This window comes from Artemia sp. Qi Xiang Cuo, chromosome 11 (genome assembly GCF_049724085.1).
Source record: "Artemia sp. Qi Xiang Cuo chromosome 11, ASM4972408v1, whole genome shotgun sequence".
Lineage (NCBI taxonomy): Eukaryota > Metazoa > Arthropoda > Branchiopoda > Anostraca > Artemiidae > Artemia > Artemia sp. Qi Xiang Cuo.
The window spans coordinates 42,951,232-42,965,752 of record NC_142804.1 but is presented as its reverse complement, the minus strand read 5'-3'; the positions used below and the strand labels follow the sequence as shown (position 1 = coordinate 42,965,752).

General features: G+C 37.0%; 1 protein-coding gene across 4 annotated transcripts in view; it reads right to left on the bottom strand.

Annotated features, from left to right (window-relative positions):
• The window catches only part of Klp10A (kinesin-like protein 10A), a 91,754-nt gene extending 79,463 nt beyond the window's left edge, over positions 1-12,291 (bottom strand). For all 4 annotated transcript variants that reach the window (XM_089096795.1, XM_089096796.1, XM_089096797.1 and 1 more), the window contains exon 1: positions 12,165-12,291. In XM_089096795.1, coding sequence (XP_088952921.1) covers positions 12,165-12,222 — 58 coding nt within the window. In that variant the 5' untranslated portion in view covers positions 12,223-12,291. The remainder of the gene's footprint in view (positions 1-12,164) is intronic.
• Positions 12,292-14,521: the final 2,230 nt, after the last annotated feature.

Genomic DNA, 14,521 nt, shown 5'->3' with positions numbered 1-14,521 from the left:
AATGAAATGACTAAATCATTCATTTATTGGTATTGAAGGTACTGTTGGTAGTACTTACACCGCAAGTGTGATGTTCTCTTATTTCATTATGATTATTGTTCTAAATTTGTTTGAAATCTTTGCTAATCCCAAACAGCGTTCTATGTAGAAATATCATTTAATTTTCAAAATATCCAAACCCCCCTTATGATTCTCACCTTTTTACCCCATGGCATGTAGCATAAGTAACTATTTAACTATATTTTACTTTCTTGAATAAAGTGAAATAAATTTTAATTCTAGTCTGTTTGGTTTTCTATCTGGTCTTGCTTGTCAGCATATACACTGAATTCTATATTTTACCATTAAAATAGCGTGACTGAGGGGCCTCTGCTCTAAGTTGGACTTGTACCTTTCTAAGGTCTTTGTCAGTATGCATGGATAAATGAATGTGTTTTATTAACCACCTTAAAAATACAAAAGCAGAAGTGGAGTAACAAAAAAATATATACTACAGATAAAAAAAAATGTCAGAGGGCGTTTCCTTAGCTGAACAATATTAAAACTTCTGAAGTCTTTTGTGTAGTGGCAGATATAGATAGAGAAAACAGTACAGAAAATACTTATCATGAAATTGCTTTTCCAAGGGGGCAAACATAACCGAAACATTAAAAACAATAAAACAAGACTAGAGTGTAGATTTATTTATATCTGATACCAGAGGCCAAAAAGGAAAAGAGCAAGAATATGAGGCATAACAAGGGAAGAATACAACTTTGAGCCGATTACAAGAACTCTAAGAGGCACTCCAGAGGATTACAAGAGGTCACAATTACACTATTATTATATAAATGAGGTTAAGAAACAGCTCCCTGACAAACCCCCTTTTTTACAGGAAAAACAACCTTAGAAATTTCCATTCCATGTGGGATGGTGACCTTAACTTTCACTTCCAATTATGGAGAGGTACCACAACAGACTTATATAGGCCACAGTTATAAGTACTATGAGCACAACTAGCTATGTATACCCAAGTAAAATGCTCATCTGACATCTAATGGTGCAGCATTCAATACATCAACATTATGGTCACACTCAAGCAATATATTGACTTTAAATGATGTGTATATTCCCTGCTGCCAACCTTCTTAAACCCCAACTTTTTTTCAAGAGTAGAGCAAACCCAATTAATGTCATCAATAACTAACAGTTCAAAAATTTTACATAGCATAGGGGTAACAGTGATCATTGGGTGAGAGATATACTGTGAGGGATTTTTGAAGGGTAATAAGTCCAACACCAAATGAATTTGGCACCACATAAGTAGCAAATATAATTTGAAAAAGTAAAGTTAAACACTCTATCAAACATAAGCTACCATTAACCAGATTCATACCACAAATAATAATATCACCTTCATAATTTTTTGTTTAAACTTTAAAACAGTCTTATAAAGACTTTAAGTCAGGTTCAAATTTAGCTTCAATTTGTGGGTTGGGAGGTGAGAACTCAGGAGAGAAATTTTCAACCCAATCTTCTTTGGAGGGAATAAGCAGCAAAGGGTTGAAAGACTTATTATATTTCTTATTTACACACAAGATTCAAAATTTCACTAGGGTTATTCTCTAAGTATGCACTGTTTTTTTTATACATTACTGGATCTATGATTTTGTAGACTCTTAGCAAATTTTCGCTTAGCAAACAGAATTACATTTATCAAATAGCTACTTGCCCAGCATTACCTTTTTCTTACTTTTTTTTCTCAGCCTTTCAGTTTCCAGTTTACTGTTTTACTTGTTCAATTACTTTTACATTATGTTGACAAGTTAAATTTAATGATTGTTACTCCCAATGATTACAGGATCTGATTCCAGCTTGGGGTTTATTATTATTGTGTTGTTATGTTGTAGCAGGTTGAGTTATTAAATTTTTCCCTTCTTTCAACTACAAATAAGCAAGGTCTTTTCAGCTATGATTTCAAAATTTTCACATCTTTTTCTAAGATTAGTATTTCTCTTAATCTTGACAATTAAGAAATTTATTATGTCTAGTAAAACTTTACCTCATGATCCCCTAGCATTTTGCAAATTCTCTATACCCACTTTTACTTCTTTTTGCTGACAATTAATTTTTTCTTTTTAAGTTTTTCTGATGGAAGTTTAGATCAAAGTTGAAACTTGAAACAAACAAAATTACAGTTTTTCAGTTTACACAACACATATCTAAAAAAAATCTCAAATAATCCCTTCGTCTTGCCAATCCCTTCATCTCACACCACTTGGGCCCTCAGGAAAGGTAAAGAGTGCTTCCCATGCTCCAACTCATGATATTTCTCTATATTTACAGTTCTGAAAAATTAGAACTTTTTCTATGTCATTTTCAAGGCCTCGAGAATAGGGAAGGAGTAGAGATAAGAGTTTGAAAACAGCAATCCAGGGTCTAACTTAGGCCCTTGGAGTTCATCTTTGATGACCTCCAAGGGTTCTCCAAAGGAGTTCATCAAAGATGAACCCCAAGGAGTCCATCTTTGATGAACTCCAAGATGAACTCATTCTGCTAACATAACTATTTTCCAAGATACCAAAAAGCACCTCATATGGAATTTTACAAAGCATTATACAATATTTATGAATAGGCAATCTTTAGGAGTTGTGTGAGTCACCAGTGAAATTTGATCCTAGTATGTTTCTTGGATTTATTCCAACACTTCAAAAACAAAACAAAAGCTCAGACATGTTTAGTTGGTTATATCTTTTTGTGAATTATCTTAAAAATACTTTTCTCAAAAAGAAATATTGACAGAAAACAAACATGAACAATAAATATACAAATACCAGATACTGCTATAAATGAACCAATGAATCCTAGATAATCCAGAAATTAAAATTAAACAGAAATTACCACAAACAGAAGTAGTGCTGCTCCACTATAAACTTTCTAACAACCAGAGTATCATTTATTTTTTGAAAGAAAAAATACTTTTTTATTCAAGCTACAAATCTAGAAACAGCTAGAGACCAAGCATATACAGCCTCTCCCTCAAACACAAAATTTCAGGTACCATGCCTGCTCCTCCTTCTCTTCCACAATCAAGTTTTGATTCCATCATCCCCCATCATTTTCACGGTATAGTAGATATGGTACTTTGATAACATCTATACGCACAGTGTCTTTTAATTTAGTTCTACCTTTTCCCTCCACATTATAGTTCAATAACTAAATACCCCTTCATAACACTCTCTGGAAGTTTAAACTGGATATTCAAAGTTATTCTTGGGATATTGCAGATATACTTTTTTGATAACCTAAAAACACACAATTTCTTTTGATAAGTCTTTTAAGGGCTTATAGTACTAAAATATTTTAGTGCATTAGAAACAAAAATAGTTTAGCCCCTTCCCCAATACAAACGTGAAGTCCCCTTGTCTCACCCTCACCCCAAAAGTCCCTTAAAGTTCTAACTTCATCTCCCAAGCTGTTTTCACAACATTACTGATTTTCCAAATATATTGCAGATAATGTGAAAAGTTAGATTCATGTAGCATCCTTTGATTTACCCAGGTAAATGTGTTGTTTCCAGGGTATACACTTTCCAAAGTGTATACTTTGGAAAGATTAGAAATCTTGGCCTAGCAAACAATCCCTAAGAGCCCCTAGCTGATCAGATAACCAAAAATGAAAATGGCACCTTTCTACTAAGATTTATTTGTGAACAATATGTGATTTATACAAAGCCGCTGCCCTATAGGTGCAGGGATGTTGACCAGGGAGGCATACTTATTAGATCTTTTGATTTTACTGAACAGAGTGACTATTGTATCTTAAAGCTTTGATACAACATCAAAAGGGGGAAAGGGTAAAAAGAACACAAAAATTTCTTATTTCCATTTGAACCCCCTCTTAAGTTTCTAAAACTACCACTTCCATACAAGGAGGTCAGGTATAAAAGGTTCTATAGTCAAGAGGATTACTTAAAATTCAGAATATATTGGACAAATTGAGAAATTAAACCCACAAATGTTGCCAAACAGAAAGAATCCCTTCAAGTTGATGCTATGTAAATGTAACTCTACTGATTTTAGAGGCATGTATCATTCCAAAATCATAACTGATGTCTTCTTCTTCTTCTATTTAACAGCAGGCGGGCTTTTCAGTAAAACTATTTAGCCCTTTTCCTTATGCTTCACTCTGTGGGCTACAGAGCTACTGGCTTGATTGCCTCATATTTATTAGATATATTCAGATATCTTTCAGCAGATCTTTTGACTCTAGGAGTTCAAATATAAGATGATAGATGTCGATTTCTATGCTCTATGTGCAGGTACAGTTGGCTAGGCTCTTGGCTGATAGTGGGATTTTGTGGTGTTTGAAGCATTTTAACAGGTTAGAAAGCAACATCTATTGTGCAGACGTCTGCATATTACATTCAAATAGGCAATGGTCAAATGTTTCATTATTCATATTACAATGCCTGCAAAGAGGGGACAGGGGAATTGACCCACTTGAATTAGAAAGCTTATATGAGAATGCAAGGAAATTTAGTCCATTTGTTCCAGAACGAATTCTATGATAAATTTTAGAAAGATACTTATTGGGAAAGGGGGAAAGGATAGGACTAATCTTATTAAAATTAATATCTGATAGCCTCCATTGGTAAATATCTCTAATTGGGATTGGTCTCTCACTTGGCTGGTCAATATTTATAGCATTTTTTGCTATTTCATCAACCTGATGATTACCACTTATGCCAGAGTGGCTAGGAATGTACTGAAAGTAAGTTTTTATGCCACTTGAAGCAAGATTATCAATAATACTGAGACAATGATAAGTGTCAATGTCCAACTTATATTGAGGAGCTGAGGCCAGCAACTCATAGTATATTATCATGTCATATTATCAAACTCATACATGCTCCAGGGGCACCAGTTTCAGTTTTAATACAAGACAAGTGTTGCAAAGCAGAATAATTGTATTTAAATAGGCTAGGTTGCAGAAATAGCTTTTGTCTAAATTTAAATGTAGAAAACTAAAGTTTTCCAAAATTGTAATCTGTCAATCCCAACTTTCTAAATTTATATAATTCATGTCCAAGATTAGGAGCCTGTTGGGTAAATTTTGAGATTAAATGACAACTGAGATTGCTAAGAAACAGACATATCTTTAGAATCAGAATATCATCCTGAACCCAAATATAAAATTGATTTGAATTGGAAATTTACTTTAGCCCCATTAGGGGGAGAGGGGATAAAAGTAAATTTGGGTACCTATGTATTAATGCTACCATGCTAAAAATTTGGCAGTTTTTAAATATTGCCAACCTATACCTAAGGTGTTTTCAACAAATAAATAGAATAGAACACTATATTGAAAATCAGAACACTTAAGGTTCTTCACAAACAAAGTAGCCAAGAAACTTTGGTGGAAAAGTGCTGTCACAAAATAAACTCTGATAAACAAGATTCCAAATGATGTCTTTTTGCCCCCCTATATCTCTTGTTCTCCATTTAGCAGTGCCCCACATCCTATCAGTTGTTTGAGTATGACCTCCTGTATCAGAGTCAATAAAATTGCATCTGCATGTAATTTTAGCATGTAAAGAATTGTTTTACTTCTATCTTATTTGTTACCTTAATCTGCACTTCAGAACCAATTAAGATCCATCTTGATCTTTGAATTGCTCCATAATTAATGATGTGAATGATTAAAAATCAAACGCATCCCACTGGTACTTTCAGGGAACATATGTCCATTAGGCATCTAATAACGTCTTGAAAGCTTCATCATTGGGTGATGAGACTGTTGTATTTTAGAGATTAAATGGCTTTGTACATGGCTGGAGAAAAAACTGTTGGGGGTGTTGAGTTTAGACAGGTGGCTTGAATAGCTTCTTTGAATGTCCTCTCCTGTCAGTGCCAATATTTTGGGAAATTGACAAATGAATTGAGGAGGGATGGGTTCTTGTGAAGTAAGCTTAAATGTCATAAGCATATTACCTTAATTACCTTAATTCACACTTCAGAGCAAATTAAGGTCCATACTGGATCTGTTGTGCTCTGGGTCAATGATGGCAAAAATTCGTCACTGTGTTAGGGCCCAGTGACACACCATACAACAGGTCTGCTGGAGAGATGCAATTTAAGCCCACTCAGTAGCAGTGGCCACGAGGTAGGTATGGCCTGTAAAGACCATTCTCAGTGGTACAGAGCTGACACCGCCACACAACAGCAACTTTGTATCGAGTATGCAAGATGGTTAGGTATGACAAGCAGCATCAGCCTCCTAGCAAGACACTCATTATGATAAAGTTGGCATCAGTCAGTAGTAGAGTGGGACGGACAGTCCCACTCTTATTTCCATGGCTTGTTATTCCATTCCTTGTCAAGTCTGGACTTGAAGGATGCAGCAGTAGGTGCAGTCGCCGTTTCAGCTTGAAGGCTATTCCAATCATTGACAACACGCTTGGAGAAGAAGTGTTGCCGCATTCATGTTTTGACAGCTTATGTGAGTGTCCTCTTGTATGGTGCTGACTTGAATGTTTGGTAAAGAGGGGGTTATTTGGTTGTGCGTTATACTTGTAGGTCAGCATCATATCACCACGGTGGCATCTGAAGACAAGTGTTGGCAGCTGCATGCGTTTCAGTCTGTTGTTGTATGGGAGATCTAGTAGGCCAACTATGCACTTCGTGGCACGTCTTTGAACTCCTTCAATTAGACTGGTATCATTCTTATAAGAAGGGGAGGTGAGACACGTACCAAAATCCAAAACAGGTCTAACTATAGCCTTATAGAGCCTTAGAAAGACTGTACAGGAGTGGGTGGTTATAGTGTGTTTGAGGAGACCAAGGCTTGAATTTGCTTTTGAAACTACTTGTTGCCAGTGGCCATGGAACTCCAGTTGTTCATCTATCAGCACTCCTAGATCTCTTTCTTCGGGACTAGTCTCTAGTACTAAGCTAGCCAGTGAATTGGGATTGGACATTTTGTACTGGTGACGGGGGTTGTTGCTTCCAAAGTGAAGGACACTGCACTTTGATGTGTTGAATTCAAGTAGCCAGTCTTGTGCCCATGTTTGGATTTTATGAAGGTCATACTGCAGACTTTGTTGGTTTGCAGGTCCAAACAGCTTGGAGTTGTCAGCATAGAGTGTGATGTTGTTTTCTGTTCTGTTCATCATATCTTTGATGTATATAAGGAATAGGGTAGGGCCCAAAACAATGCCTTGGGGGAATCAGCTTACAACATCACATGGTTTGGAGAAGACCTTGTCACCATTATTTGTGAAGAGTCGAACCTGCTGACTCTGGCCAGTCAGAAAGTGCATGACCCAATCGACGATGTCCGCGTGGGTACCTGCTGCCAAAAGTTCCAAGCTGAGATGGTTTTGTAGTACCTTGTTAAAAGCCTTGACTAGTTTCAGTAAAACCAAGTCCACTGGGATTTCTTTCTCCAGCTGACTAATTATGATGCCGTTTTTTTCCAAGAGATTGGTCTGAACCGGTTTTCCTGGCTGAAAGCCATGCTGGTCAGGGGAAGATATATTATTATTACGGAGATTTGTCAAAATATCAGCATTCACAATCCGCTCAAGGGTTTTTGCCACCGCTGAGGTCAGACTGATGGGTCTGTAGTTTATGGCTTTGGTGCGGTCACTTTTCTTGAATATTGGGGTGACAGCTTCCAGTCTTTTGGGTATCTTTTTGGAGTCAAGCAACAGTTAGAATATATTGCATAGTGGTTGTGCAACTTTTTTGGTAAGCTCCTTCAATAGTCTTGGGTGTAAGTTATCAGGACCGGCAGACTTGTTGATGTCTAGTGCTTCATGTCGCTTTTGGACGACAGGGGGGGGAGAGTAAAATAAGTGGCATCGGGTTAGGGATGTCGTATGATGGGCTATGAGGAAGATGACCATCTGGTTCATTGGTGAAAACCAATGCAAACTGCCTGTTGAGGAGTTTGGTGATGTCCTTCAAGTAGGTCACTTCCTTGCTATCATCTGTACTGAGTGTTTTTACTGACTGTCTGCTGTGATCCTTACTTGATACGTACTTCCAGAACTTCTTTGGGTTATTCTTACTATCATCAGCTAGCTTAGACTCATACCATGCATAAAGTTGTTTAGTTAGGCTTCTTAGTTTGTTTCAAGCTTTTGCAAACTTTTGGTAGTGTTCTTCCTTCCCTCCTTTATTGTACTTTCTCCAGTACCGTCCCCTCCTGTTTCTTTCCTTACATATCTCAGGGGTCATGAAAGGCAGCGTTTTGGGCTTTGGCGTGAGTTTTACTGATGTGTGTTTTTTGAAGTGTAAGTAGCTTGTCCTTTAGGTTAGCCCATTGTTGGTCGACGTCCCCTTGAAGTAAAGGTGACCAAACTACGCCTTCCAGCTCTTTTCTGATCACCCTGTAGTCTACATAAGTTTTCTTTATGTAATCATTTTTTATCTTACAAAATGACACATTCACTTCTAGGATTAGATGATTGCTCTTTCCTAGAGGAGGTAAGTAATTTATGTTCTGAAGCTGGTCTTTATCCTGTAAGAACACTAGGTCCAGTAGAGTCGGTCTCTGGAAAAGTTGGCCTCTAGTAGCTTGTTCAACAATCTGGTAGAGATTAAGGTTGTGAAGGCAGTCTGTGAATAGATTCGTGCTTCTGCTTCTGTCCGTAAGTACAGGTATATATGGATATCCCTCCTTCCATATGAGGTCGGGGAAGTTGAAATCACCAGCTATAAAAAGGTTCCCCATGTAATTCATAGTTGCTTTGTGCAGCATTGTTGCTATTGTCCGCTTGGTTTCTTGGCAATCTGAGGAAGATGGGCTTCTGTAAATACAGCCTACTCTGGTTATTACTCCACCGCCATCATCACATAGGTCAAACCATACAGATTTGACAAATTGTGAGTTACCTGGGAGACATAATGATTGTATACTATAACATGTCTTGAATAGTGCCAACGTACCACGCCTGCATTCTGAAGACTGTAGGTTTGACATGACACCATACCCTGGAATCTTAACATGGGAATCTTCAAGCCTATTTCTACTGGACTTGGGACAAACCTCAGTCAATAGGACCAGATCATAATTTTTGGAATAAATCACAGATTTCAGCTTGTTCAATTTGTTAGGAAGTTGGTCAACATTAGTAATTAGAGCATAAAAATCTGTACTTACTCATTTTTAGTGTTGCTTACTCCGGTCATTGGTCCTGTTGCCCAGCTGACTTGAGTCCTCATCTGTTTTGCCTAAAGTGGTTGCTGGCGCTTTCAAGTGAGCAGTGTAGTAGCTTCCAGAGCTTGTTTTGCTCTCCAATGAGCTGTCACTAGTCATGGATGAGAGTCTTTCCGTAGAAAAAGCACTAACATGTTCAGTAACACCCATATTTACATTATTTACACAGTTCACAACTTGGAATTCTGCATTGGGTTCGGAGGAGGGACTTCTCCGCTTTTCGGGTTTTTTGAAACAATACAGAGGTCACGGATTGCGAGGTTTTGTTCACCACCAGCTGTTCTGTCCTTAAGCTTTGCAACAAGTGCTTTATATCTCTCTTGATCTTGTTTCGATTGATCATGGCGGAACTGTCCTGCTCCTTTCCTTGAGAAAGACTCTTTCAAGATTTGTTTTTTAATTTGGAAGGATGACACAGTAAACAAAAGGGGCGGTGCCGTATTCCAGGTTGGATTGCTAGCCTGTATATTCTGCTTTAGGCAATGGACATTAGTTAAGGGACCACAATTGATTCTGTACTCAGTTGATAAAAACTGCTTTCAGCTGATATCAGCTCTTTGTCATTGGTAAACCAGTGTAGATAATTTCAGGTACTTCAAACTACTACTACTACTACTAACAACTCATCACAGCACCAAGCCGCCTAAGGCCACCACAGCTATGCACACTCCTCCTCTACCCCAATCTATTTAAAGCCTCCCTTTTTACATCTGCCCACAAAGTTTCCATTTCCTTTAAATCTTTCTTTATGACATCCTCCACCCCAGACAGGGACAACCTGCTTTCCATTTAGCCCTAGACAGTTGGCCAAAAAGAACAATCTTTGGTAATCTGTCATCCTTCATCTGCACAACATGCCCTAGCCACCTCAACCTTTCTTTCATTATAGCCATAGAGAGCAGTATTAAACCACATTTTTTGTATAGCTTATTGTTTGAAATATGGTCAGTCAGCTGGGTACCCAGAACAATCCGTAGGCAGTTCCTCTGGAAAATATCTAGCAAATCTTCATCTGCTTTTTGGAGTGTCCATGCTTCAAAGCCATATTTGACCACTGTCATAACTGTAGCTACTATTGTTCTAATCTTGTTTCGTAGAACTATCTTCCTGTTCTTCCAAACTTTTTTTTAACTGTGAAAAAACACCCTGAGCCTTGGTTATTTTAGTTTGAATAATTCCACTGCTCCCACAGTCTTTACTAATAATACTACCTAGGTAAGTGAAGCTGCCCACCGGATCAATCTTTTCATTACCTAATGTTACCTTTTCATCTTGACTTATTCCTAGCCTTAGTGACTTAGTCTTCCTAACATTAATTTTCAAATTAATTCTAGCACCCTGAACTCAAAAAACCTCTAAAACTTCATTCATTTTGCTCATACTTTCATCTAGGATGCTTAAATCATCAGCATAATCCAAGTCCAGGAGACCTTTTCCTCCCTATTTGATTCCATGGTCTCCCATTGCCTTTCCTGTGCTCCTTAAAACAATGTCCATCAAAATAATCCATATGAAGGGGGATAGAACACAACCCTGCTTAACTAAAGATTTAATACAAAACCAGCTGATAACATCATTTCCTACCTTAACCATAGCAGTGTTATTCTTGTCCATAGCACTAATCACTTTAATGTATTTGTCTGGTATACCATATAAGGATAAAACCTTTACTAAAGCTCTTCTATTGACAGAATTGAAAGCTTGCTCATAATCTATAAAACTGAGGACCAAAGGTGTTTGAAAACTCAGGCACTTCTTAATTATTAGCCTAAGAGTGAAAATTTGGTCAACACATCCTTTACCTTTTCTAAAACTGCACTATTCTTCTCTTAAAACTTTGTCTACAGCATCTCTAAGTCTAAAAAGTATCATATTACTAAGTAATTTACTACCTACAGAGACTATACTAATGCCTTGATAATTACCACACTCACTTTTATCACCTTTCTTATAAAGTGATTTAATTAAGGTTTTCCTAAAATTGTTAGGTACTTCCCCTTTTTCAAAAATCATGTTCGTAATCTTCCAGTAACTTATTTCTAACCTCAGAGCCACCATATTTAAGAAACTCATTTACCACAATATCAGCACCTGGAGCCTTATTATTTTCTAATCCTTTTAGTACTGTTGTTAATTCCTCCTCAAAAAACAAATCTTCCAGTCAATATTTACCAAATCATATTATTGAGTTTCAAATAAAGTGAATACACCATTCAATGCCTTTTTTTATGCTGATTATGAGTCTAAAAATCCTTTCTATCAGATATGAATTTGAACCCCCCCCCTATATATGCCACTTTGGGGTAGGCTATAGCCTATATTTCTACATTAGGGGGGGGGGGCAAATTTTATTTCTGATATAAATGGGAGGTAAGTTTAAACTTTACCTCCCCCTAATGTAGAAAAATATACCCTGAACTGGCATATATAGGGGGGGGGGCTAAAATTCATTTCCAATAGAAATGATTATTATATTTGTCATCAGCATAAAAAAGGCATTAAATGGTGCATTCACTTTATTTCTAACTCAATAATATGATTTGGTAAATATTGACCAAATTACCTTCCCATGACATACTTTTGCCTATAGACCCATCCCTGAAAGTTTCATTTTCCTAACCTGACCCCTTTCCAAGATAGCTAAAAGTAGCTAAAGTAGGATTTTACCATTTAAACTTACTTCTCATTTACATCAGAAATAAAACTTACCCCAGTCCCCTAATTTGCAAATATATAGGCCTACCCTGAATTGGTATATATGGGGGGCATGGGTGAAATTAATTTCCAACAAAAATGATTATTATATCTGGAAAAGGCATCGAATGGTATGTTTACTTTATTTGTAGGCCTAAATCAATAATATGAACTACAAAAAATTTACCCATTTCCCTAACCTAACCCCTATCCAAGAGAGTGAAAAGTAGCTAAACTAGAATTTTACTGCCTACTGAATTTCTTACCATTTGTTCTTTGAATGTCAATTGTAGTCCCTGGTTTTATGTGTGCTATACTATCCATTTCAGCAAGATTTAGGCTATATCAGAAATTCAAACTTAACATTCCCTGATGAAAACGGACAGTCTCCTAACAAAAAAGAAATCCTTACATAAATCTACCCAAATTAAATCGATAACAAAAACACATTACTGAGCAAAGGCTATGATAGTTAAAAATACAATAATTGTCATTTTAAGGTAATGGACAATAGAAGAACAGCTTGCGGTAAATTTTTCGTTATTCATATTATTGACTTACGAATAAAGTAAACATACCACTCGATGCCTTTTTTTATGCTCTTTCCAAATATAATAATCATTTTTGTCGGAAATGAATTTTAACCTCCCCCCCACCCCAATATATACCAATTCAGGGTATATATTTGCACATTAGGGGGTGGGGGGAAGTTTAAACTTATCTCTCATTTACATCAGAAATAAATTTTACCCCCACACATGAATAACGAAAAATATACCCAGCTCACAACATGTACAAACAAAATGTATGTAAATCAGACGTCCAACTGAAATAACTTTATGGTACCAATCAATTTGGTGCTGTTGATCGTCTGTCCTCTGTGGTTCCCTGTTTCAGTGGCGGATCCAGGGCGCAAGGGGCGCCCCCCCCTAACGTATTCTAAAGTAGTGTAATTTACTTAATTAACGCAAGTTTGTGTTAATTAAACTTGCTCCTAACGTAAGTTTATCGGATCGACCTATTTTGCACCCCCCTAAGAAAAAATCCTGGATCCGCCCTTTCCCAGGCTTCTAGGTTCTAGCATAAATGAATATAATCATACACAGCGGCGTAATTTCGTCAAAATCCTGGGGAGCGGCACAATGGCAGCCAATTTTCCCAAATCAAATGAAAATGACAGTGAAAACTGAGAAATGATCCAAATATTACCATGAAGGCAAAGATAGAGTAAGAAAACTATCCTGTTTCTCTGGATTCCTAAAATATGCAGGCTTAACTTAGTTTTGACAAGATTTTTGCAGAAACTAAATTTCAGCAGGGGGTCAATCCAAGGATAGGGAGGGGGACAGACTTTGGTCTGGAGGCGGCAGTTGCTCCCCCCCCCCCACCTTGCACCATTACGCTCCTGACATACATAGACTAAATGGATGCGGAAAGCGGACACCCAACCTTTTTTCTAACATTTTAAAATAGAGCACAAAGACATCTGTATCATATTTATTTTTGTTTGTGGCCACATTATTCAGTTGCTTTTTTTTAGAGAAGTTGGCAATGCGATTCTCAGAGGTGTACTTACAGTATTTTTAATGGGGGGATGGAGGGGGGTCTATTGAAGAAGTACATGATATGATTGAACTTGAACCTTTTGAAAATATGTCATACACATAAACCAATCAAAGCAAAACAAACTTTTTACAGAAGAACTTTTATATTGGTTTTACCACTGTGTCCCAGCTTACAATAAGCAATAGACTTTGAAATTACTCAGAGGCATAGCTACAGTATTTTTATTATGGAGAGGGCAAGAGGGGTGCTTTTGAAGTAGGTGTTATTCATGCGGTATTGAAGAAAAGTAACTATTTAACAAATGCGGTACTTGAAGAATTTAGAAGCATTATGCAATACATTATAAACACACATTAAACAATTAGTCCTTGGCTATTACTAAAATTGTCAGCAATGAGCTGCATCAGACGACAGTACGTCGCCTGAAAGCAGTTTTGCCGAATCTGTTTTTCCAAAAACAGGAGAAAAAAGAGTTTGAAAATTTTGACATTTGTATCTCAGAATCGGCTATAGCTAGAGCGTTGATTTTTGTTTCAAAATTAAGAAGAAAAATCGCTTATATCGTTGTGCTTATTTTTATTAGTCTAAGGTGAGCCTTTCCTGAGATAAAACGGAATGAATATCAGTTTCGGCAAAACCGCCTGAAAATTTCGGAACATAGGTAAGATATGGCAAAACGGAATCGGCTCAGCATGAATTAGAAATGTAACTTTCGGCAAAACATATTTCATCTGATAGACAAATTTTAATTTCGACAATTAACTGGGAGTTTTACAATAAAATGTAACAAAAGATCAGTGGGAGGTCTCACTTAGCAAGAAGCTTCTTGGAATTTCTGGTTTTAACCTTCGGAGCATTAACGGCAGAGGCTGCTTTGGGACACGCTGTGATTTCAGCTGAAGTGCTAGGTACCTCAACTTCTATTAAGACTTGTCAAATATGTCACATCTAGTGCTGGGATGAAAAGGTAAAGCGATTCTACGTCTTTTATATTTGCTGTTGGCAACTCAACTACTGTACTAGAAGGCAAAGGAGGCAGCAACCTTTCCACAACATT